The sequence below is a fragment of the Convolutriloba macropyga genome, chromosome 12 (assembly GCF_964194025.1).
Source record: "Convolutriloba macropyga chromosome 12, txConMacr16.3, whole genome shotgun sequence".
NCBI classification, from domain to species: domain Eukaryota; kingdom Metazoa; phylum Xenacoelomorpha; order Acoela; family Convolutidae; genus Convolutriloba; species Convolutriloba macropyga.
Genome location: NC_134479.1, coordinates 17,597,961 through 17,623,332, shown reverse-complemented (window position 1 = coordinate 17,623,332; position 25,372 = coordinate 17,597,961). Strand labels below are relative to the sequence as shown.

General features: G+C 34.7%; 1 protein-coding gene across 4 annotated transcripts in view; it reads right to left on the bottom strand.

Moving 5' to 3' along the window:
* Positions 1–25,372, bottom strand: part of LOC142351068 (4-galactosyl-N-acetylglucosaminide 3-alpha-L-fucosyltransferase 9-like) — a 31,328-nt gene that overhangs the window by 5,279 nt on the left and 677 nt on the right. The window contains exons 1-5 of one of the 4 annotated variants that reach the window (XM_075403149.1): positions 22,789–23,067; positions 19,029–19,277; positions 17,658–17,788; positions 5,994–6,312; positions 2,730–2,900 (exon numbers count right to left, since the gene is read on the bottom strand). In XM_075403149.1, coding sequence (XP_075259264.1) covers positions 2,730–2,900; positions 5,994–6,312; positions 17,658–17,788; positions 19,029–19,277; positions 22,789–22,903 — 985 coding nt within the window. In that variant the 5' untranslated portion in view covers positions 22,904–23,067. Of the gene's footprint in view, positions 1–2,729; positions 2,901–5,993; positions 6,313–17,657; positions 17,789–19,028; positions 19,278–22,788; positions 23,068–25,372 lie in introns of those variants that run through there. The other 3 variants (XM_075403150.1, XM_075403148.1, XM_075403147.1) reach the window with 3 other exon arrangements.

Here is a 25,372-nt window from a genome sequence, read left to right as displayed (position 1 = left end):
CATGTCCGAATTTCTTGTTCTCTCAATAACAACAAGGCGAAATACAAGAACGCTATAAAGTGCCGTGAAACTTAGTTTCTGCGACAAAGTCAGCCCTCATTTTATGCCAATTTGGTGTGTATTTTTCAAGGAACTAACGTTTTTTTTAGCTTATTATCTACACACTGACGGAACTGGGCTTAGGTTTATTTTGATTTTCTGCCTTTCAAGAATTTTTGCTCGATGCTGTTTATTCAGGATCTCTTCAACCACTTGTGCTCTTTTTGGTATATCGCGTCTTTGTTCCTAAATCCTGCCTGCCCAAAAATAAATTAGTACTAGTCAGTCTAGCTGGCAGGAAGTGAATTTCCTTTTTGGAACTTTTTGGAATGGAGGGATTAACACACTAAAAGCAAAGCTTGACGATTGATGATAAAAACTATCGGAACTGTTTCCTGAATTGTGCGCAAAAATGAAACATCTTAGGTTTATTGCATCGTATCAGACTGTAAAATTTTATCAAATAAGCTCATATTTGTGTACTAATAGTTTTTTTGGAACAAAAAGACTTAGTTGCATGAAAACTGAATTTTTCAGCTAATTAGTATTCACTTTTGTAGATTCATTAGATTTGTAAATATTAAAACAACAAATTCTGAAGTTCTTTCGTCGGACAAATATTGTCATGCCATAGTTAATACTCAACAACGCAGATTTAAGAATGAAAATGAATGCAATGAGTAAATTAGAATTAAAATGAATCAAATGGTCATCTAACTTTTTGTCCCATATTTAGCATGAAGTGTTTTTGCACAAGTTTTCGCAAGGCATAAGAGAAATTTAAAACACACTTTTTTTTACTCTAACAAGCTACATAAAACTCCACACATACACACAGAAACAAATATATATATATATATATATATATATATATATATATATATATATATATATATATGCAATATTTGGATGAATTTGTAAGATGATAAACAAATTACTGATATTAATTACCTTTGATCTACTCCAGAAAACTCCAAGCTGACTAAAACTGTAAGAACATGCAGAAAATTGTTAATTATGAAAAAATCAGAAGGAGGGATATAAAACAAGACGAAATTTTTGTACTTCTTCGTCTTCATTACCCGGGTCGGCCTCATAATTGAAAAAGTTACGAAGAGGGCTAAAAAAACAAATAATGTGTTTCAAAAAATTAGTACGCAACAGCGTTAAAATATAGTATTTTTGGTTTTTTGTGGAATTGCTGTTATCATAGAACATCCTTCCATGAAAAAGTTTTAACCCTACCAACTTCGTAGAATTGTTTTCCAATGACATCAATGATCCATAAAAAGAACGTTCTAAGATTACAACTTTTGGTTAACCCGGGTATAGCAGACAAAATTGGCAGACTAATCAGACGTATGTTGAAGACATGGGAGTGATAGTAATCAAACAAATTTTTTCTGTATCTGGGTTTCTCCAATTATTACAATTAGATAAACTTGTTAGATGTTAAAAAAGTATCAATGTGAAAAATCGTTGGCACTCCGGGTTGACCAATCTTACGTAACATAAAAAGTACAATGTATGGAACATCAAAACAACGAAAATCTATTTATGTTCATGCTATGGGTTGGTAGTAAGCATCATATATTGAACTTTCTATGGCACGTAAGTTTCCCTATGAACATCGAATACAAAGGGTTTTTGATTGGCTTTGATGAACCATATTTGTTTCCTCCCGTGGTAAATAAACCCACGTTTAGGTGCGCTAAACTAGACCGCTCTGATCAGACCAGTTTCCAGACTTTGCCCTCTTATCAGATTATTGTGCCACCCAAAGCCCTCTGATCAGATCATAGTGCGACCCAAGAAATTGTGCGACCCAAAAGACCTGTGATCAGACGATCGTGCGACCCAAATATTTCGTGCGAATCTGGTGTGACCCAAAATTTTGTGCGACTTTAGTGCGACTTTAGTGCGACTAACGCTCCCTCTGATCAGAACATTCCTGAATAGATGTTATAATCCGTTGTTAATTGTTTAAATTATTCCATTCAAACCTATACGTTACTCGACTTAAAATTTAATAATTTAGTATATCTTGTTAAGGTTTGGGAATAACTAATTGATAAAAGTATAAACAGAAATTCATTTTGAAGTACCTGCAACTTTTCTTTCGAGAAATCAAAAACAGTGATAAAAAACTGCAGTCCAATAAATATGGTCGGTTTATGCTCTCTGGTTAGATTTAGGGGCAAATTATGTCCAGACTTTGGTCTCTGATCCGATCGTACTGCGACCATTGTCCAGACTTTCGTGCGACCTATGATCAGGCTATAGTGCGACTTTTCCCTCTGATCAGTCCGTAGTGCGACCATTGTCCAGACCATTTCCCAGACTTCGCGCTCTGATCAGAACGTAGTGCGACTCAAGCGTTTCCCAGGCCATGCATTTTGGGTTGCACCTCGCCACTAGTGTGCGAACCAAATGGTCTGATCAGAGCAGTCTAGGGTCGCGCACCTAAACCTGGGAAGTACCATACCTGGTACTTTTCATGTTACCTGAGTACCTTTTTATGGCCTTTTGTGTTAATCAAGATACCATCGAAACGAAATTTACCTATTTGACGTTCCATGACCTATCGATTGACAAAAATGACTATGACTACCGAGTGTGCAGAAATTATCCAGGAAATCTATTAAACAGAAAGATTTGTATAAAAGGAATGAAAAAATAGATCTGATTACCTGGCAAGCGTTTTTCGTAGCTCTTTTTGAATCCATTGACGATTGGAATTGCGTAACTGATGAGAGGGTTGCTGAACTTCTCTGTCACATAATCTGTACAGTTTGCGTTTTCAAATGACAAGTAAAAGAGACAGTTTTCAATGTTCATTCGAGCTCCTGTCATATAAGTGCCTGTAGTTTGGAACTTTCTGAGATAAGTGATGGGCTTTTGATAAATTTAACATAAGTTTAAACATAGGCGACCATTTGTCAATAAATTTTAGGGAAAACGTCGCTGATATATACTCTTTTAACTATAGTTAAACATAATACACCAATGGCAATTTAATCATGTGACGAAACTTTGACAGACGGAATGACCTGAAAAATTGTGAACAAGTCTTTTTCATCCTGAATATTTTGCACGCCTGCTATAGAACGATATAGAACGTCTTCGGCATGTCTTTGTTTCTTCTGTATATTCGGTTTTGAAGCATAGCAAACTGTCCGTATGTTTGTATGTTAGGTTTCTTAGGTGCGTATTTTTGGTTTTAAACGTAATATAAATGTCGGTATAGAAGGTCTCTTAGATTTGCTATGTTCCTTCTCATAGATTAGGTATGTTTGGTTTCACACGTAAGAAACCGTTGGCATGATCGGCTTATAACATACGGTATTCTGTTGAAAGTTTGGCTGTAGTTGAAAAATTCATTCACTTCGATCCAGGCCCCTATTTTTGAAAAAATGATATTCGCTCATCTGCAACTAATGACAAATGAGATTCTGACTTTTTTCTACTGAAGCTAAAACAAAACTTTTTAGTATTTTGGTGTCCCCCTATATAGGGGAACTTGCATACCAAGTTCGGTTTCATTCGATTAATTCCTTGACTCGACTGAAATCCAGTATTTTACCTCTATCTCGTATCTACTTAATCAAAGCAGAGACAGAAAATACCAGCAATTACCTTACGTTTCAAACCAAAAAAACCAAACACACCGAACAAACTGAACACAGCGACTAATTTTTACGCGGAAAACAGAACATGCCGAACAATTCTTACGTCAATGTTTTTGCGCTTCTGGACAAAGTGGATCAATTTTTTTTAAAAAAATCACAGGAGGAACTGGTATGTAGGGTGAAACAATTGATATATTTAGAGGAGATTACAAATGATAAAAATGAGCAAGATTCAGCTCGGATAATTTTATGCAACCAGATGGCCGATGTTTCTTGGAGAGAAATAACTCATAATCTGGGGAATTATTTTAGGAGTGGAGATTAAAAATTGCCCTCATCACCTCAATGATTCTCTTATCTTACCCAAATGTATTTCATTGTCAAAATCATCTAATTGGTTTTCTTAGCGTTTTATTATCTGAGATAATTCTGTGCGCAGTAAAGCAGAATCTACCAAGTTGTAACGCAGAGATAAGTTCGTCGGGCTGTGCTTCTTGTGCCATCGCTTTGCATCTGCGTCTCGTGAGACTTGCTATGAAACTATCAAAAGTGAACGTGGGATTAAATCAAAGTTGGAGATCACAATGTTTGAAAAATGGATACTTTACCCACTGCAAAATTGACCTATGCTAAAATAACCTATTAACCCTATTTGATCTTTTGGTTCAATAATACCATTACAAATTGGTAGTTATAGTTCAATTACTATAGTAATTTTCTTTCGGTTTGTAATCAACAGTTCTTTGATATTCCTACATTGTGAGGCACCTGAAAACGGATCAACTGATGATCTAATGGTGTTCTCTTTTTTCTGTTGAACTTCATTGTACATATTTTTGTGTACAGTAAATAAACTTCTTTTGTGTTGCTCGATAACAGAAAATGAACAAAAAATTATTATTAATATATTATTAGTCAGTATTTGAAGCGTGCTTTATCATAATTAAGCTGTTATTTGATCTCAAGTGCAGTTGTGATAGTTTAGCATAGGTGACATTATACTCAATGCCACAATACCAATGTTCCAAAATAGCTATTGCAATCATATCTTTAGTCTATTTCCATTAATCCTTTATAAAAATCTGATTAAAAATAAGCAGTCGTTATTACAAGCGTGTTTTATCATACTTAAACATAATCCCATGTTAGGTTGTGTAGTTTACGATCAATTCCCACGAGCCAATGAGGCACGGCCATCGACTGCAAAGCAAGGCCAAAAGAACTAATCTTATATTTAAAAACGATAGATATAGTTCACTGCGCTCGAAATTATCTCACTTATATTTTTTATGCTAAAGAGTCCGCCAGGTAATAAATGACCACCTTGCAGAACGTCGCTTTCACAACGTAGCCAATTAGACGCCGAACTCAATTCACTGTTCGCCCTCCAGAGGGCGCAACCCACAGCGAGTGTGAGGAGGTCGCAATCAAGGTCGACAAAACAGAAGCCGAAAATGGCATCCTGGTTAATTGGTGGGGGAGTTCCAGTGGTGGCACCAATGGTGGGGAAAACATCCAGAGAGGGAGTAGGGCCCTTATTCTTAGTGGCAAAAACGTAACTCTAAATTTATAGTTGTACCTATTTGTATAATAGACACAAGATTTTAACCGCAACATGCATTTTATGTAAATATTAACTAGATGAGTTTTCAATCTTCTGATTCTTCCCTTAGTCAAGCTAATAGTGCTTCAATAAGGTATATTTCTCTTGCTATCTGTATTGGAGGTTTTGCAACATTTATTTCAGTCCGAAACTGCGTCTTTTTTTTAAAATCCTACTTCGTCTATTTTTCTGCCCTACAGGTATAATGGCATTGAGTATAATGTTATGTATTTTCTGAAAATTTGGGAAGTCGTTTTTGAGAGTCAAACCATAAAAATTCTCCATCACATCAACATCACCATCGTTACTCCGCCTTCATCTTACCCAATTTAACCCGCTAAAACCAATTGCCATCCACTCTTACCTCTTTTTTTGGGGGGAGGGATTGGAGGGGTGGACAGGGAGAAGTACCTCCTCTAAAAGTCATCCTTCGTATTTTTGGGAATTAAATATCCTTCCCGGTGAACCCTTGTCACAGTTGTCAAATAAAAAACAACTTAAAAGCTGCCCCTTGATTGACAAATCACCCCAGTCGGGTTCGGATATTATTGTAAGATCTTGCAAGAATCTTGCAAGATTGTGGACAATCTAATCTACAAGATTATCATCGTCTTGGAAGATTTTGTAAGATTTAAATCCTTTTGCAAGATTCTCGCAAGATCATGCAAAAATAACATCCAGTCTTGTTCAGGGTGAACCATCTCAGAAAGATCCAACGGCACCCGGAGTTTTGCCGTGATATTCCACATGTTCATCCATCCCCTTCATGCACTTTGATCCCGCATCTCCGAAAAGCTGCAGTTTATCCGGCAAATGTCTGGCTAGATCCTTTGCAGGTGTGACTCTATCTGTATAAGTCGATCCACAGTTACTTACAGACCAGCAGACCAAATTTTTCTTCTGGGCAAAATGCGATTTCACGTCGTTCTCAACTTCAGCTAGTGGCTTTTTCTGCTTCCTCTTCTTAACTAGGAAAAGGTCAAACTGAAATGTGACGTCATCTCCACTGGTGGCTGTCCAGTTGAAGAGATAATACATTTCCTAAAATGGAAGAAATATTGCTGAACTTTAGAGGCTACTGTGACATTGATGGTACACATTCATCTGGTAACATTTGATCAATTTTATCTCTTTAATTCCACAAAACGTATTTCAATGACAGTAAAAAGGGCCTTAGAGTGTGGGATAAAGGCCACAAAAGAATTACAATTATAATAATTTGTAATTATACATTCATTCTATGTCTTCATTCTATGTCGCCCATTCCATAAATCAGCGCAAAAATATTAACTAAAAGTACGGCAAGGACTAAATTTCTAGTTCTCTCAAGGTTACAGGATTATTAGTCGTAGTTATGCTTCATTTCTGTTCAAAACTGGACTGGATTCCAGTTTTCCCTTAGGACAACTTATGCCTAAAATCAGGCAAATACTTCATGCCCGTATATTTTAGAATGCCAATGTAGATTTCGCTTGGGCAAGCATTCAAAATTCGTCACTTCAATTAGTATGAGTGCGGGTACGTTTCGTTTGGCAATTAACTGTTTTAGCTGTACGCAATCTCGTTTCAGATCGAGTGAATCATTTAAAGACTATCGTTATTATTTCGCATTGATTTCACACCCAAATGGTTGCGGATGTTTCAAGAAAGCAAAGTTCTCAATTGTTTCCAAAATATAGTCCATGTTTCGTTTTTTTTTTCACGAGAAAACAGTGACATGATGTTTATATTGTTTTCAATATTAGCTATACAATTAAGACCTAAAGATGAACGAGACAATATTTTGTTCCTCACTTTTGCAATTCAATTGCGAATAATTAGCCAGCTCATTCGATTGGTCAAAAAAGCTAATGTCTGAGGTTCCCTCGAGCGTTCTCTGCAATCTGTATTTTTCATGATAAATTAACACACCTTCGTTATCGTTCATCTGGTTAGCAAAAAACCCCACTTTTATCGATCGCTTTCATGTCTGCGTTTCTTTCATCGGGAGCACTTAGATTGGATTTCAATTACAAAAAAGAATTTTTATTCATCTTGTTGAAATACGCTACATCTCTTAAATTTTTCGGATAAAAAAGACATAATAAGAGGTGTGACAAATTTTATAGCAAATTTTACGAACCAAAAATTTGTTTAAACTCACCTGACTCTCGAGCATAATGAAGCAGTCAAATGGACTCAGTGAGACAAATTTGTTCTCTTGGGTTGTAGATTAAAACAAGAAGCATGCGGGTTCATTGTAGCCCAACTATGTTGTCCAAAACGCAAAAGCTGTTATTTGTTGTTAACAGAAAAGGTTGCTATTAAGGAAGTCTTTCTTTGATAATAGCGGTCGAAAAATTTTGCAATCAATATTGTCATACGGCAATGGATACCCTTCACATATCCATGTCCGTATTTAGTTCAATTGCGTTATTTAGTTCCATTTGAAGGGCAAGTGCTGTTCTTATTTCAGTTGACTTTACTTCCTCCTATTTTATTTTTAGTAAAGTATTGTCTGTTCATACTGTCTATGCAGGAAATTCATTTGTTCATACTATAAACAAATCTTAAAGTTACTTCCTTGTTCGTGATCGAGCAGAACAAACCTTATTTCTTAATTTGTAATCATTTTAAATTTCAGTCTCCCATTTGCAGCGCTAGAATTCAGTTTAATTTAAATCTTGCAAAACGCTTCTCAATTAAGCTCAGTAATTTCGACAAGTGCCATTCGCACCGCGATTGACCATTCTAGATATTAATAACTCAGATATAAAAAATTGGCTCGCCACTTGCGGCGCAATTGGCCACTTCGATCTGTAATAAAGTATTCGCAACTCAATTGGATCCACTCATCGCAATTGAGCATAACATGGCGCAGCCAGCAGCGGACTCTAAGAAGACACCACTTCACATAGAGGCATTTTGGGAAAAGCCGAAAGCAACACCTCCTCTGACGTGGGACAAATGGACACAACAGTGGAAACTGGCTCTACTAGCTAAAGAGGGAATCCAATTAGACAATCTGTTAAACGATCCTCCATCAACAGTAACCTACCCGCCTGAACCAACTTATGAAGAACCAGTAGAAAACCATACACAAGCGACGGAAAGAGATCGGAAAGTCCGTAATCAACAATTGAAGTTGAACTGTCAAAATCGTTGTAAAAAGGTTGAGGAGATTGGGATTTTGTGTGGAGATAAGCCGTGCGGAATTTGCGAGCAAAATACGATATCGTTGTTGTATTTGGGTATTGGAACGGAGGGACGACGAATTTTCAGGAGTGAACACCCCCACTTCCAAATAGAGAAACAACCTTTCAAAGAATTGTGGCAGGCAATGGAGGATTCTTTCACGAAAGTTCGTAACATAACTTACGATCGTTTTGTTTTCTATTCCTGTAAGCAACAAAAAGGAGAGTCTGTTGAAAGTTTCTATGGTCGTCTCATAGAACTAGCGGAAAATTGTACCTTAGGTAGTGAAGAAAATACCTTGATTCGCGATGCATTCATATTGAATATGATTGATCATGAGACTCAAAAAGAACTGTTGAAAGAAACAGTCGAGCCATCCAAAACGTTGGCACAAACTCTGTGAATTCAATCAACAGTCACCAAATACGCAATCGCAACGAGAATGCTCAACAAACCAAGCGAGATTTCACGCGATACGCAACTGTACCTCAGAATTTTCAATACACAAGCACTTGTATGAATTGTGGCCTTCGTTGGAGTCATAACCATAAGCAGATTTGCCCCGCGAATGGTAAGAAATGCAATAATTGTTGCATTATTGGCCATTTCGCAAGAAAATGTCGCAAACCGAAAAAGTCACAGGGACAAATACAGAAAGTCCAACAAACGAACGTCAATCAAATTGACCAGTCTCCCGAAAAGAGTGATGATGAAGAATCTGCTAGTTACATAACAAGCTACCAACAAGTGTAACAACTGTATGATCAGTTGTATGACTCAAACTACGATAGCGATTCGGATGATTACGTGGCGGTGATTTCGTCTGACTTGGTACATCAACTGGAACCACTAAATGTAGAGGTACAACTGGGAGAAATTAGAGCGCTCGCAATGGTTGACTCTGGAAGTGCAGTTAGCATCCTAACAGAAGTTTTGGCAGACCAAATCATCCGAACCACAAAATCTGCTAAGTGGACGGACACGAAAGAAAGAAGGAACTTGAAAACTTTTTCAAACGAACCCATAAAAGTTCTTGGGCATTTGGAAACTACAGTAACCTACAATCAGTGGAAAGATAGGGCAGCAATGTTGACTTTGGTAGAAGATGGGCACAGAAACATAATCGGGAGGGATCTTTTCACAACCATGGGACTTGCGGTGGTACAACAACAACCAGAAAATGTAAAAGCGTTAACAACATTAATACTTCTACATGTAAAATTAAAGAGACAATCGGAACGCAATTTCCTCATTTAGCATCAAGAAATGGTTTGTCCAAAACTCATGTAGCGAAATCAAAGTTTCATCAAAAGTTTAGAGCAAAGCATCAAAAAGATCGACGTGTTCTGATAAATCTACAGCCTAGAGTGTCGGAGGAATTAGAGAGATTACAGACTGAAGGTCTTATCGAAAAATTTTCTAGTTGCTCTGACGAACATTTCATCTCTCCAATCGTTATCACAGTAAAAAAGATCAATCAATAAAACTCGCATTAGATTCCAAAGTACTAAATAAAGCAATACATAAAAATAAATATCAAATGCCCAATATTGATATGCTAATTGATACAATATCACAGCACCGTACCAACACACAAAATGGTCAACAAGCATATTTCACCACATTAGATTTAAATTATGAATATAGCCAATTAAAATTACACCATGACACAAAAAAAACACTGTAAGTTTAACATCATCTGTGGAGAATCTACTGGTACATATAGATTCAAAACTGGGTTTTATGGTCTTACAGATATGCCGGCAGAATTTCAGAGAGCTATGGACTATACATTTATAGGTCTACAAAGCACGTATTGTTTTTTGGACGATATCATAATCGTCAGTACCGGCACTGAAGCAGACCATTTGGCATACGTTTTCAAATGTTTAAAAAAGCTAGATGAGGATAATCTAAGAATTAACCTTCAGAAATGTCATTTCGCAAAAACCGAAATTGAATGGCTAGGCTAAAAATTTACACAAACTGGAATTTTACCCCTAGAAAGTAAAACTGCAGCAATTTTAACAATACCACCACCAACAACACTCAAACGCCTTAGATCATTCTTAGGGTCAGTACACTATATTGGTAAATTCATACCACATCTTGCACAATTATGTCACCCATTTCGACCACTTCTCAAAAAATCATTGAAGTTTATCTGGACAGAAGAAAACACAAAACATTTTAACCTGATCAAAGAAAAAATTGCCAATAGCACAGAAAATAGCCACTATAATCCAAAACTTGATGTTCGAGTCAAATGTGATGCCTCCCGTTCCTGATTGGGAGCACCATTGGAGCAAAATACACAAGACGGTTGGAAACCAATAGCATTCGCGTCACGATTTCTCAATTCAACAGAGGAACGCGTCAGGGGAACGTGTCAATGAATTAGAGTTATTGGGAATAGTTTGGTCAATTGACTATTTTAAATACTATTTGTATGGGAAAAATTTTACAGTAGTAACAGACCATAGAGCTCTACTGTCCATACTCAAGAAGCATAGATCAAACAAATCGTATAACAGCCGACTATCACGATGGATAGACAGACTACTTCCGTACAATTTCACAATAGAACATATGCCAGGTGCAAAAATGGGTTTCGTTGACTATATCTCAAGGAATCCATATGCGAGAGCAAAAAAGATATCTACATATGACGAACACTTTGTTGTAGCAACAATATCAAAAATCCGTGATTCCATGAAAAATCTCGTTAAAAACAAACAAAACGCAACTGAAAAATTTAATAGCATATTAGAGTCAAATTTGCCTTCACACAAGTTAAAACGGCCCTTCGCGCCGCAACTTCCTACATTACTGACTACTAATTCACATATCCGCAATAAAGCATTTGCATCACAATCATTCCCTTTACAACCGAAAACACCATTTGCGACGCAATTAACACTTACTAACCCTAAAATTAATCAGCATTTTAAACATCCATTTGCATCGCAAATGCCACTTAAAGTTACAAAATTACAATTTGCACCAAATAACTGTAAAGTTAATAATTCACATTCCATTAACAAATTTGCTGCAAAAGAGGTGCAAATTTCAGACAGTAAAGAATGTGAACACTCTGAACAATTATCCCCAATAAAGCCCATTAATGGTATTAAGTCAAATAATCCACCTAATAACGCTAAATTTAGCGCGAAAGCAAAAATTCCAAAGTATAAATACCACTTGCACAAAAATCACTCGCTTTTTGCCCAAATTCAACCTACAAATAACTTCACAGTAAATAAACAAAATAAATTCATCATCTCGAATAATTCAGTCAACTATATTAGCGAAATGTCGAAGGCCAAAGCAACCCGATCTAAATCAACACCAACAAAAGCAAGGGTGACGTTTTTGGACACCACCCCATCTACGCCTGGAACCAACACTACCTCAAACACTAAAACACCTTCTGGCAGCATGACTTAGGAGACAGATGATATATTGTTCACCGAGACTCTGAACAAAGTTTTCAGCAAGAAGTTCCTGGCCATCTTGACAGGTAAAGATGCAATCCTCAAGGAGGTGAGGGATTGTGTCATTCGGAATGACCCAGACAGGCTGCAAGAGATAAGTCCTTATCTTTTTTCCTATTGGCTGGACTTGAGTGTAAAGCATGGCTGTGTGTGTTTGGATGAGCGGATAGCCATTCCAAAGTCGTTTAAAGATGCGGTATTGGAGGATATCCATTCTACACATCCCGGGAGTTTCGCCATGCTATCTCTCGCACAGAACATTTGGTGGCCATACATACACAGAGATATACTGGCAAAAGCCAGTGAGTGCAAACCCTGCACGGAGATTGGTAAGAACCCTAAATCAGTGATTTCGCACCGCAAAAGTGCACCTCTACCAAAATGTATTGAACCAAATGACGAAATACAAATAGACTTTGGCGGTCCAATTTTGAACGAAAAAGGCATAGAACAATATTTTATTACAAGTATAGATAGATATTCAAAATACACCACAGCAGAAATAGTAAATAACGCTTCAAGCCCAATTGTAATCAAATTCCTAAATAAAAATATATATATATATATATCACCACGGAGTACCTAGAACTATTAGATTAGATCAAGCTAGATGTTTTACAGGAAAAAAAGTTTGAAACATTTTGTACAGAAAACAATATTACACCTTTTTATGCACCAGCAAATGATCACAGAGCAATTGGATTAGTAGAAGGCATTATTCAAACAACTAAACGAGAATTATCTTGCATGAAATCACAATTAAATAGAAAATTTGATTTAGAAAATTCACTTAAAGCAATAATACAACGACTACGAAGATTAAAACAAAAAACAATAAACACCACACCATTTGAGGCACACTTTGGTAGGAAGTGTAACACGCCTATATCAAATTTCACCACTAAATCTAATAGTAAAAGTCTTAATTATAATGCAATAATTAAATAATATTTAGACGAAGATACGATTCCGGGTCGACCATATCTGTCAGAGGAGCAATGGGCAGACACGGCCCTCTGTTCCGATACAGAAATTAAACGCGTCATTTGTGCCGCGAGTTCTCGAGCCAGAGCTGAGCAAGAGAAAAGGAACGACCGCGAACAACGCCTAATTAGATCGGAGGGAATTTTCCGACCAATCCCCTGCTCAGATCGCAGTATCCAAGTGAAACTGGCCAGAAAGCTCCATTAGAACCAAAGGCAAAAGAAATACCTTGATGGTTTATACGAAGTACTGGCACCTGGGAGCACAGTTTGCAAAGTGAGTCCTGCAATAAGTGTAATCAAGGAGCCGAACAGACAGGAGGTGCGAGTCAGAAATTCTGACATTGCAAAATTCGGTACGCGTGAGGAAAGTGACACTGATCTAACACAGTATATCAAAAGACGACCGAAAAAGATAAGCGAGAAGACTATTGAACAGAAGATTCATAGACATAAGTGGGACCTGATTAGAAAAAATACGGGAGATAAGAAAATTAGCCGAAACCGAAAGCAGGCTGACGATGTTAGTGTAGTCTCTTCAGGCAGATCGTGTATATCCTCCGCGAGTAATGTAGCCAGATCCCTCAAAATGAAAATCCCGAAGAGAAGCCCAAAACATGATAAAGCTTTTATTAACCGGCCAGATTTAATACAAATTCTTCAATAAAGCCCAATTGCTCCAATTACGCCACAATCGACCAACCCTGATGCACCTGGACCATCTGCGACGCGAATGGCTTCAACAAAACCACCAACGCCTATTCTGAGAAAGTCATGCAAGAGATAGCTCACGATTAGCGATACTTCCGATTCGGACACCTCTTCGGTACGAAAAAGTAAGCGAACTCTGAAAAAGAAGAAGTCTCAAACAATCGTAGAAAAAGTCAGGAATACTGAAGGTTTTTCTGAAAATGTGCATCAGGATATCGGAGAAACTTCTACAATAAGTTCAACGGAATGGACAGAGGACCCTCAAAATTTTCCAAGGGAGATGACTGTACTCCAAACAGAAAATGAGAAAAATTCTGATACAGAATAAACATCGTCAAACTTCATAAACTCTTATAATTTATTTATTATTTAATATTTTATTATTTAGTAACTGGAGAATATTTATTAATTTTCTGATTTTAATTATTAATTTTATTTTCTTTCAAAGAGGGCGAAAAGTCATACGGCAATGGATAACCATCACATATCCATGTCCGTATTTAGTTCAGTCGCGTTATTTGTTTCCATTTGAAGGGCAAGTGCTGTTCTTATTTCAGTTAACTTTACTTCCTCCCATTTTTAGTAAAGTAGTGTCTGTTCATGCTGTCTATGCAGGAAATTCATTTGTTCATACTATAAACAAATCTTAAAATTACTTCCTTTTTCGTGATTGAGTTGAACAAACCTTTTTCCTTAATTTGGAATCATTTTAAATTTCAGTGTCCCATTTGCAGCACTAGAATTCAGTTTAATTTAAATATTGCAAAACGCTTCTCAGTTAAGCTCAGTAATTTCGACAAGTGCCAATCGCACCGCGATTGACCATTCTAGATATTAATAACTCAGATATAAGAAATTGGCTCGCCACTTGCGGCGCCATTGCCCACTTCGATCTGTAAAAAAGCATTCGCAACTCAATTGGATCCACCCATCGCAATTGAGCATAACTTATATTAATAAGTTTTTCCTGATTGGAACTTACGCTGGTCCAATGAAGCGACCTTGAGAACCAATTTACTAAGTATTGTTCAATCGAATTGTTCACTTTTTCGGGGAGTCTAAAACGTGAGCGCTTTGGCTATCAAATTAAACATGGAGGCTCGGTAATGTGCGTTTGCACAGTAATTTCCGACGCCGCTCATCTACATTTTTCAGTTAATTGTCTACTAAATGAGGAAGAGATAAGAAAAATTAACAAATCAAAATATCGTTGAACAAACTACTAAAAGAAAAAAACAATCTACTCTAGAGGGCCTATGAGACCTGTGGCTACCACAATATGACAACCAGAAAAGACGGCAATAAAAATAAAATAGTTACACATATTAATTACGACCAAAACTCCTTGCCTAAATCATAAGACTATAAAAAGAACCACAAAAACTGAAAAGTATCTAAACTTCACAAAATTCTTCTGAAACAAATTGCCTAAGCATTGAAGACATCATTTAAATCGTTTAATGGACAGAATAATTAATGTTTGATTCAACAAAAGCTCTCTCAATAATGATTCTAATTCACAAAAAAGAGACAACATTGTAAAATATGAAAAAACGCAAACCAGAACAAAAACGGATAAGTTGAAGAAAACTATTACCCATTTTTTTAGAGTTTTAATTCGAAACTCAAAACAACCATTAGCTATGTTCATTGATTTAGCTATAGTTGGCCACTGTGACCTTTTATTACACAATATTTGGCATATGATGACCAAAATTATCAACAAATAAAGGGCAAAAATTATAAACTCTACCACTTTCTTTAAGAGAACGGTGTCGCAGCAATTCAAATCATATTTTATAAAAACATAAAAAAATGTTCAGTTTCAAATTTGTAAAGTTTTTTCAATTAGATTGTTAAATAATGTGACAATTTAAAAAAGAAACAAAAACAACAGCAAAAATAGGCAATTATGCACAAAAGTCAGAAAAATGTGTATGAAAACTCGTAGGACCAAAAGCAAGGAAACCTTCTGTTAAAACAATCGGCTACAAAATCAGTTTGCATTGTATAAAGATAAAAAGCTGACCTGTACTTACTGAGAATCAGCAAAATAATGACTAAAATAATATAAAATATTGATAATTTCAAAGAATCACAGAAATTTCCTCAAAATAATTACTTTCAATAACATACGAGACATTAGGTAACAACCAAATGAATAGAAAAGGTTCATTTGCACCTCTTGCGGAAAAAATTTAGATCTTTGAGTGGTTAAACTTCAAAATCAGACCGCCAAAAGAATAACAATTGAAGGCAAAACACAAGAATTGATTTCGATTTTACTAAAACTCTTCTTCAAAGCCATAAAAACTCCTTGGTTCTCTGAAAACAAACTGTAACTACATTCGAACTCAGATTTACATAATTTGGAGCTGTCGTTAACAGAGCTGTGATTAAAAAAATTGTCGATAATTAACATTAAAAAAACAAAGGCAAAATACTTTGAAAAAAGGCAGCATCAACATAAAAACAAAAAAGTCTCTGATTCCAAGTTTCCATGATATTATCGAACATCTCCCTGATTCTGTAGCGGTCCCAGCAAACCGACCAAGTGTTCCAAGTGGTTGCGAATTAGACAAACTGTTGAGTCGAATTCTTCAAATTTTAAAAAAATAACGATGCATTTTGTATAATTTTCGAGTTAATTCTGCAAAAAACGGTAAAGTTTTAATTCCAGAAGACTGTCAAACGGCGCCTAATGGCAACTAGCGCTCTTTTCAAAATTAAGGAATCTGTGTTGAGGTTTCTAGGTCACTAAGTCTGGCAAACTTTTACAAAGTGGACCAAAAAAGCATATTTTGTGCCATTTTTGATAAGAAAATTTTGAATTTTGAAATTTTTATCAAAATTTTTAGCCTAAAAAAACTTTAATCAGACGATTCAGCAACGTTCTTCTATCTCTAATGGTAACAACAACACTCTGTTAAAACTTGTAACTTATTTTGAATTATAATAGCGAAATTGTGCCAAATTTTAGCGAAAAACTACTGAAAATGCGAACAAAAACAGTCGAATATGCACAAAACGTTAAACCTCGATAACTCCCTGTAAAAAACAGAAATCGGAAAAATCTTTTTAATTCCGCATTCTACGCTGGACGGGTTTTTAATGATACCACTTACAATTCTTTGCGATGAATATATCGATCGGCCAAAATTGACTGAACAAAAAAAACCCAGTTGAGTATAAAGTTCCTCCCTCCCCAATAAAGTGGGGGTCGGAACAATGATTTTTGAAGTACAAACTTTGCATTTTAAGGAATCTGATTGATAACAACCAATCTGTATTTTCGTGCAATGTGAATTTTTCGAACTATTATTTTTCAAAAGAATAATCCACACATTCGTTGATTGGGGCTCAGATTTTTGTGCTGCAAGAAAAGAGGTTCCTAAAAAAAGTAAAATTTTACTGCCCAATTTCCAAAATTAACAAGTTTTTTGTTTTTTTCCCATGAATACCTGATCACACAAAAAAAAGACTTTCCTGTTTTTCACTTCTATGAGTTAAAGTGGTTTTAAAGATTATTTAAAATTGAATTTTCAATTTGTTTATTTTACGAAAGTTCTATGACCACAATTTTTCATTAATGCCGCAATTGAAAACTGTATTTTCGTAATTTTTGAAGTACGTGGTATACGTGGTACCGGAACGCTTTCACAATTTATTGTTACGCTAAACTTTCTTGATCAATCTTGAAAAGCATGGAAACGGTCTTGATATAACTGAGTAATTCAAAAATGGGCAAATACTTCATTTGCCTTAAAGATTTGTTGAAGGTCCTGTATTTACCCTTAACCTTGCGAAAAAATTTTGCTTTCATTATCAATTGTGAGCACACTAATATATTGCTAGAACACAAAAAAAATCTTGCAAATTTGAGCAAATCTTGGCGTCATCTTAACTATAGGTCTTTTAATAATTCCGGGTCTCGACTAAGTGTAAGAAAAATCTTGGATGATTAACTGCAAATAATTCATGTTCTATTTCGCGAGTATAGAAAAGCTATAGGATACTACTGTACCTCCTTAAGAATTCCATTCATTCCACTCACACTACTCTCAGTAGCAGTAGATATCCAGTACTGCTCTCGAGGTCTAGCAGACATCCCACCAATTTCTTTGTAGAAAGACAGAAGTCGATTATGGCCCCAATCTAAAGTGAAATTTAGCGTCGTGATTCTTATAGTCATGAATAAAACACGCAATTAGCACATATCACTGAAAATCTGGCAACGATTTGCAAAGCAACCAAGACTGAGGTGCAAGACGGAAACCTTTGGCTGTTAATATCCAGATTTTCATGTGTTTTTCCATATTCACGGAATATGTATTTTTGAATGCATTACGCCCTCTTTTGAAGCCAATACTTGATCTAATCTTCATCTAGTCAATCAATCAAAAAATTTTTTTTCTTCCTTTAGTGAGCTCTTAATCGATGTAGGGCAACCCTTTGGAGTTCATCATAACGCGTTAAACTTTTGCCTTTGACTGGCCTCTTAAAAGTTAAAGCAACCTCTCTGCCTAATTTTAAAAACCACAAAAAATTTCTAAATACAAAAAACAACATAAGATTTCTCTAACTTTTCAAAAAAAAGAACATTGTTAACTTCCTCTGGTACACATAAGTATAAAAAGCAAATGGTAAAAGAGGCAATGTAAGATTCATATATGATCTTTCTATGATTTCTAAGATCACATATGAATCTTAATAAACAAAGAAAGATCACATGTGAACCTTAATAGGCATAGAAAGATCATATTTGAATCTTAGATCATATTTGAATCTCACTACTACACTCTTCCACTCTTATTTTATTACCCGGGTCGAGGTTTATGGGTAAATTTTTGTAAGAAATGCGGTGAATGCGGTAAATTTTTGTAAGAAATGCGGTGAATTTTGCGGTAAGTTTCTGCAAGAAATGCGGTGAAATATTTATTTTCACCGCATTCACCGCAATCACCGCATTTCTTACAAAAATTCACCGCATTCACCGCATTTCTTACAAAAATTTACCCATAAACCTCGATCCGGGTAATAAAATAAGAGTGGAAGAGTGTAAACATAAAGATTTCAAGAGTGAGATGATAAGAGTGTAAAAAAATGAGTGTAATTTTTAACAGTGGAAATAATTATTTTTACAATCTTTCCACTCTTATTTTTTAAAATGCCACTCTTTTAATTCCACTCTTCGACCCTTAATTAGGCGGAGAAATAGGGGGGGGGGATTTTTTATTTTTACTTTCTTTACATTTTTTTCCTCTGTATTTTTGGGTAAAAACCTCGGCCCGGGCCGTTCGTGTAATAAAAACACAGAATACTTTTGTGCTTATAATGGTTTGATCATTAACGGACACCTCAACTTGGGTAAAAGTTCCAAAACTGGTAAACTTACGCCATGCAATGATTGCTGAGAATTTGTTTATGGAAGACTTTGGGAAGCTTTTGTGCTGGTGATCCGACACGACACAGTTGAATGAAAGCTCACATATGTCTTTGATGTCGGAAGGTGGCTTCGCAGGCACTGAATACGGACTGTTTTCAAAAGATAACACTGCTATTGAGAAGTTGTCACCTTTGCTGATGTCGTTGTTAACAGGTGGTGATATCTGGGATATCTGTGGTGATATCTGGGAAGAGGCTGCTTTAAGGCAAATGGTTCAATAACAGCAATTTAACAACAACAAACTTATTTTAATTTTGTTAACTTAAAGGTTGGTCTTTCTTTTATTGAAAAAATCGAACAAACAACGCCATATTTACTATTATGCAGGTAGGTATAAACAAATTATCAAACTAGTTTCCATTAAAAGGGATTCTAAGATTTTGCTTTTCTTTTATGGTAAATTTGATCAAGCCATAATGATATTAAATATATAGCTAACTAGAAAGAAGTAATTTATTCTCAGAAAAAAACAATCATTTTCAGTTACTTCAGATTTGAAGCAATTATCGCTATCGTTTTGACTCTTTTTCCGGGGATTGAATTGATATTGATATAAACAGTCAGCATTGATGATCACAAAGCCAAAAAATATTGGTGAAATCAAACTTTAAACTTTAGAATATTGTTAGCTAAATTGAAACAATTATGTGTTTCACAAAGAGCATTAAGTTAATTGCGTGACTTCATGCACAGCTGCTTTAAGCTTTAATTGACTTAGGCTTCATATTAAAGATCCCTTTTTTAAATCCTAATTTACAGAACAGTAGGGTTATTAAGAAAACATCAGCTTTTTAATAAATTTGGAAATTACAAATTTTTTGGTCTTCTCTGCTCAAAAATTAACTAACGTGAAAGCAAAAATAAAAAAGTAGGAAACTAGCGTTCAAAATCTCGCAAAAATAACTGAACTGAGACGATTGCTAAGTTTTTTATTTGACAGTGATTAATAACCTCATTTGGATGCAAGCAGTTCTAATGCAAGATCTTGCAAGAAGTTGCATTGTCTTGTAGGATCTCAAACAAAAATCTGACAAGAAATGTTTTCCGCTCGCAAAAGAACACTCAATTTTGCAAACGTCTACGTTTTTGATCGCTGTTTTTAATTATGGGCAGGTTTTACAATCAAAATAGTTTTAAATTTGTAATTCATAAAAAAGAAAAATTTATTTACTTTTTTATTCCAACTGATGTTAGAATGATTGTAAGTGAATGATTGTCAAAAATGATATTTGAAAAATCAAATATGAATAGATTCATAAATGTGGGATTTTGCTTGATAGGTTCTTCACATTCTTCAAGCTTGTTTTCCGACAACAGAAAAAAAATAGGTATATTTTGAGCAAAAAAAAACAAAATACTGTGAGTGAAAACATTGGACTCTGCAGGAAAGGCTTCTCGGAAAAATAATTGTGAGACAATTAGAACTATGAGAAATTTCATTTTTCTCAATTGTGGCTCTTAGGCTCAAAACAATTTGCAGATCACAATTGATACCACAAATGAACTGCATGTCTACTTAAAGTATTGCTATTCACTTAAAAAAAACATCCAATCTCATCTTAAATAGGTATAATCTTATTCTGCATATCTTTTAGTATCATCCTAAACTCTTTTTCTTTCAAAAAATATCTTCATCTTCCTCAGGAAATGCCTAAATTGAGATCTACTTAAATTGAATCTTTTGCCGGTTTCTTGACTACGCATGCACAGCTGCTGTAAGCTTTAAATGACTTAGGTTTTACGATTAAAGATCACTTTGCAAATACTAATTTAGAGAACAGTTGGGTTCTTAAAAAAACCTAATTTTTTCAATTAGTTTAGGATTTCCAAATAATTTAGTTTTCTCTACTCAAAATTTCAGCAAGGTGAAAACAAAAGTGATAGAGGAGGGGACTAGCGTTCAAAGTCCCGGAAAAATAACAAAAATATGGCAATTGCTAAGTTTTTTTTATTTGACAGTGACTGAAAACATAAATTGATTTCTAGCAGTTCTACTGCAAGACCATGCAACAAGATGCATTGTTATGTACGTTCTCACACAAAAATTTCGTAACAAAAATTTTCAGCTATTAGGTCAACCCTCAGTTTTTCAAGAGTATTCTTGTTTTTTATCTATGATTAACCTTATGGGCAAGTTTTACAATCAATATAGCTCTCAATTTGTACATCATGAAAAAAAAGAAAAACTTAGTATCGTTTTTTATTCAAAAAAAGATTCATTGAGTGTTAAAAATCATACATAAAGCTACAAATATGAATAGATTAATAATTCTGGGTTTTTTTGCTTGAATACGCTTTTCAAATTCTTCAAGCCTGTTTTCTTATTTTTTAAAGATACCAAATGAAATATAGTAAATTTTGAGCAAAGAAAACAAAAATTTTGTATGCGAAAACCTTGGACTCCGCAGAAGAAGCTTCTCGGAAAAATACTTGTGAGACAATTACAATTCAAAAATTTCTGTATTACTCAATTGTGAAACACTGAAGCTCAAAACAATTTAAAGACTACAACTGATTAAGCTTTAATTGCGTTCAAGAAAAAATCTTCAAGATTAAAGCTAACTTTGCGAATCGTAATTCAGAGAACAGTTGGGGTCTTAAAAACATCAGCTTTTCAATGACTTTAGGAATTACAAAGTTTTCGGTTCTCTCTGCACAAAAAATTAGTAGCGTGAAAACAAAATTGATAAAGTAGGTGTTTCGTTCAAAGCCTCGTAAAAATAACCAAACTGAGGCTATTGCTAAGCTTTTGTTATTTGACAGTGACTGAAAACATCAGTTGATTTCTAGCAGTTCTTTTGCAAGACCTTGTAACCAGATGCATTGTCTGTACGTTCTCAAATAAAAATCTTTGCAAGAAAAGGTTTCCGCTAGCAAGACAACCCACAAGACATTTGTTTACCTTTTTGGGCATGTTTTACAATCAATACTTTAAGTTTTTACTTCTTAAAAATATAGAGAAACATTATTTATTTTTTAAAAATAAAAGTACATGAGTGTTAAAAATGATATGTGAAGGTACAAATATGTAGTGGTACCCTTTTTAGGGAAATAAATTTGAAATGTGTAGTTAATTGAATCGAAGACGAGGGACAAATTTTCGTTCCAAGTTTATCAAACAAGAAAGTTAATGGATTTTGGTTTCAATTAACTTCTTATAACTTGTTCGACTATATTTCAGAAAACTTCTGGGTCAAATGAGCCAATTTAAATGTATATGAAAGCAGTGCTCAACCGAAACGAATTTGAATGCTGTAAGAATCAAATTAACGTCTAGTAGAAATTTGCAAAATAGTCTTTACATTTCACGATCTTCGATTGTATGCATTTCTTTCGCAAGATATTTATTTGAGCCACAAATTGCTTAAAAATTTGAATGACATGCAGCTCGTTTCAATTTTGGAAAAATAATCGCACAATTTTATACGCAGGTTTAAATTTATTTTGACAATAATGAACATCAATTAAATCGCAAATGAGGTTAATTAAGTGTCAACGGTGGGAACAATTTTGATCGGACGGAATCATCATTGAACAAATAAAATTGAATAATTTTGTTACATTGAGTATCCAAATGAGCATTTTGGTCATAACTACTAACTTTGCGTTACCAAAAAAAAATTCTCAAAAAGCGGATTTGTATAGAAAAATTTTTCATGTTTGAAAGCAGGCAAAAAATTTTTGCTGTTAGTGAACGTGCGGATGATACCAAAAGAGAACCAATGCCTCTGATCAATAAAATATCTCAGTGATAAAACCAGGATTAATAAAACTGGAGTAAGGTATAGAGTTTTTGTGGCCAAGTGAACACCTCTTAGCAACATGTTCGGTAAAATTTGTGGCTTTGATTTTCAATTGGAATACACTTATATTTCTATAAACGAACTTTCAATGCCCAGCTAAGAATATCAAGACAGACACAATTCTAAGCATAATATTTCAAGCATCTACCGGTACCTATATTTTAAGTGTTGTGAGTTTTCCTCTTGTTTTGTATTTTGAAATATGACCACAATTATTTTGGCATAATAACATATTTGGTGTTCTAAAGGATTTATTCAATATTTTTACATGCAGAATTTAAAAGCCTTCAACATTAATTGCGCTTGAAAATGACCTCACTTCTACATAATGGATACGTTATTTTAATTCTTTACTGGTAGCGCATGCTATGAACAATCTTACAGTTACTACATAGCCAAAAAACCTCAAGACTTCTAAGTTCAAACACGAAGCGCATCCTAACATTTTTTGTATAGTTTAGAGTACATTTGAGAGACCAGCCTTTGATTGATCTAGAATTTTGTTTGTCAATATTCAAAGTCTCTTGTGTTTGTTTTTGCTTACCAAAACGCATTTTACCTAAAAGCTGAAAATTTTTATTTGTCAGGCCACGGTCCCCTTATTGTTAATAACACTGACTAAATGTATCATTTTTACAGAGATTTAATTATTTATAAATGTGTGTCCTATTTTAGGAATAGTTCCTTTGTCTGATATATTTGCTCAACGAAAACTTTGTAGTGGTTTAAAAGATTTACAGAGAAATCAGAAATTGAAACTAGAAAATTAATTGGCTAGACGTTTTAGTGTACAAGACAGTAAAACACCAGTCAGAGATTTGATAATAAACATGATTGAATTTGGACAGGTTTAAAAGTAGTGAAAAAGTAAACCAGCCCGTAACAAACGCCATGTGAATATCAGTACTGTGCAAATCTAATCAGATGTCTAGGTATCAATGCTTTATGGTCATAACACATTTTAGACTTGGCAAGTCTTAATCCAGGTCTTGGCCAAGATTTGGTAAGTCTTAGTCCAAGTCTTAGGCAAAAACATGGCAGGTCCTAAACCTAATTTTGGCCAAATGTGAACAAGTGTTACCCAAGTCTTGGCCAAGATTTGTCAGAATTGTACGATATACATTAAAACTTGCCCAGTACTAAAAAGGTAAGAGACTTGCGTTCGGACTTACCACATACTGATTTGGACTTGGAGTTCGATACTGGAGCACATTTTCTGTTTATTACACAGCTTCATTTCAAACTTTGCATCCGCGATAGGTGATTACAATAGTTTTGTTCGCGCAAGTTATTATATAATGTCATCTTTAATGTTTCACATGGCAATATACCCGATGGCATCATACCCAATTGTTTCGCCTTTGATCTTTTGTTCAGCAAAGCGATTACCTATCTAGCACTCGGTGTTTCCAAGCATGTTTTCTCAAAATTAAACTGATAGTTTATTATCATGTTCGGTTTTGAAAGTTTCAAATCAAGTCCCACGGGCCCCTGAAGCATGGACATTAATGCCCTATCTAAATATTATGCTAAAAATTTGTTCTTGTAGTTTCAACATAAGGATAAAAATTGGATATAGTTTTGGGTATTTTATCACATTTCCTGAAATATTATTTGTCAATTATTTTCTAACAACGTAACTTATAGAACAAGCAAACTTCGTGACAATAGTTGCATTTTTTAAGGAATGATTCTTGAAATTTTCTAGGCAGGTACTTCGAATAAATGTGAATAAAAAAAAGTGTTTTAAGGAAATTGCACTTAGTGAGTAAAGATTTCAATTCAACTAAAAGAAACTATTTTTTAGTTTGCTGGCAAATAAAAAGATAGAAAATGAGGCAACATAAAAGAAAAAATGTTTCGCAAATTATCCCCCAAACATTTAAGAGATATTGACACAGCGTCCTAAACTTTTTCTGCACAATTTTACGAGAACAAATGATAATATTGCCAAAAAAAACGTAAAATAAAGATGTCTATCCGAAGCATGCACAGCAAATAAGACAAAGGGCCACTAGAATGTGTTGTAAATAACAATAAAGAAATAATATAACCAGATTTTGACAAGCACTTGTGACAAAATAGAATGATATATAATTTTTTTCTATTTGTTTTGTTACAAACATAACACTTTTAAGTGGGATATGAAAGTTCTAATTTCCCAACAAACAGATCAAAGTGCAATGATTTATGGCACTATGTTTAAGCTAAACTGCAGAAGTCTATGCCACTACGTTAAAAAAATGGTTTAATTGACATTCATTCACCGTATATTTGAGATTGAATATATATATATATATATATATATATATATATATATATATATACACACACATATATATATATATATATATATATATATATATGTATATATATATATATAAAATTCGGAGTCCTCGTTCATATAGTGATCTAAAAATTATCTGGAAAAAAACCTGGCAAAATGATCCGATTGGTTCAATAATTGACGTAAGCCAATAAGGTCAAATG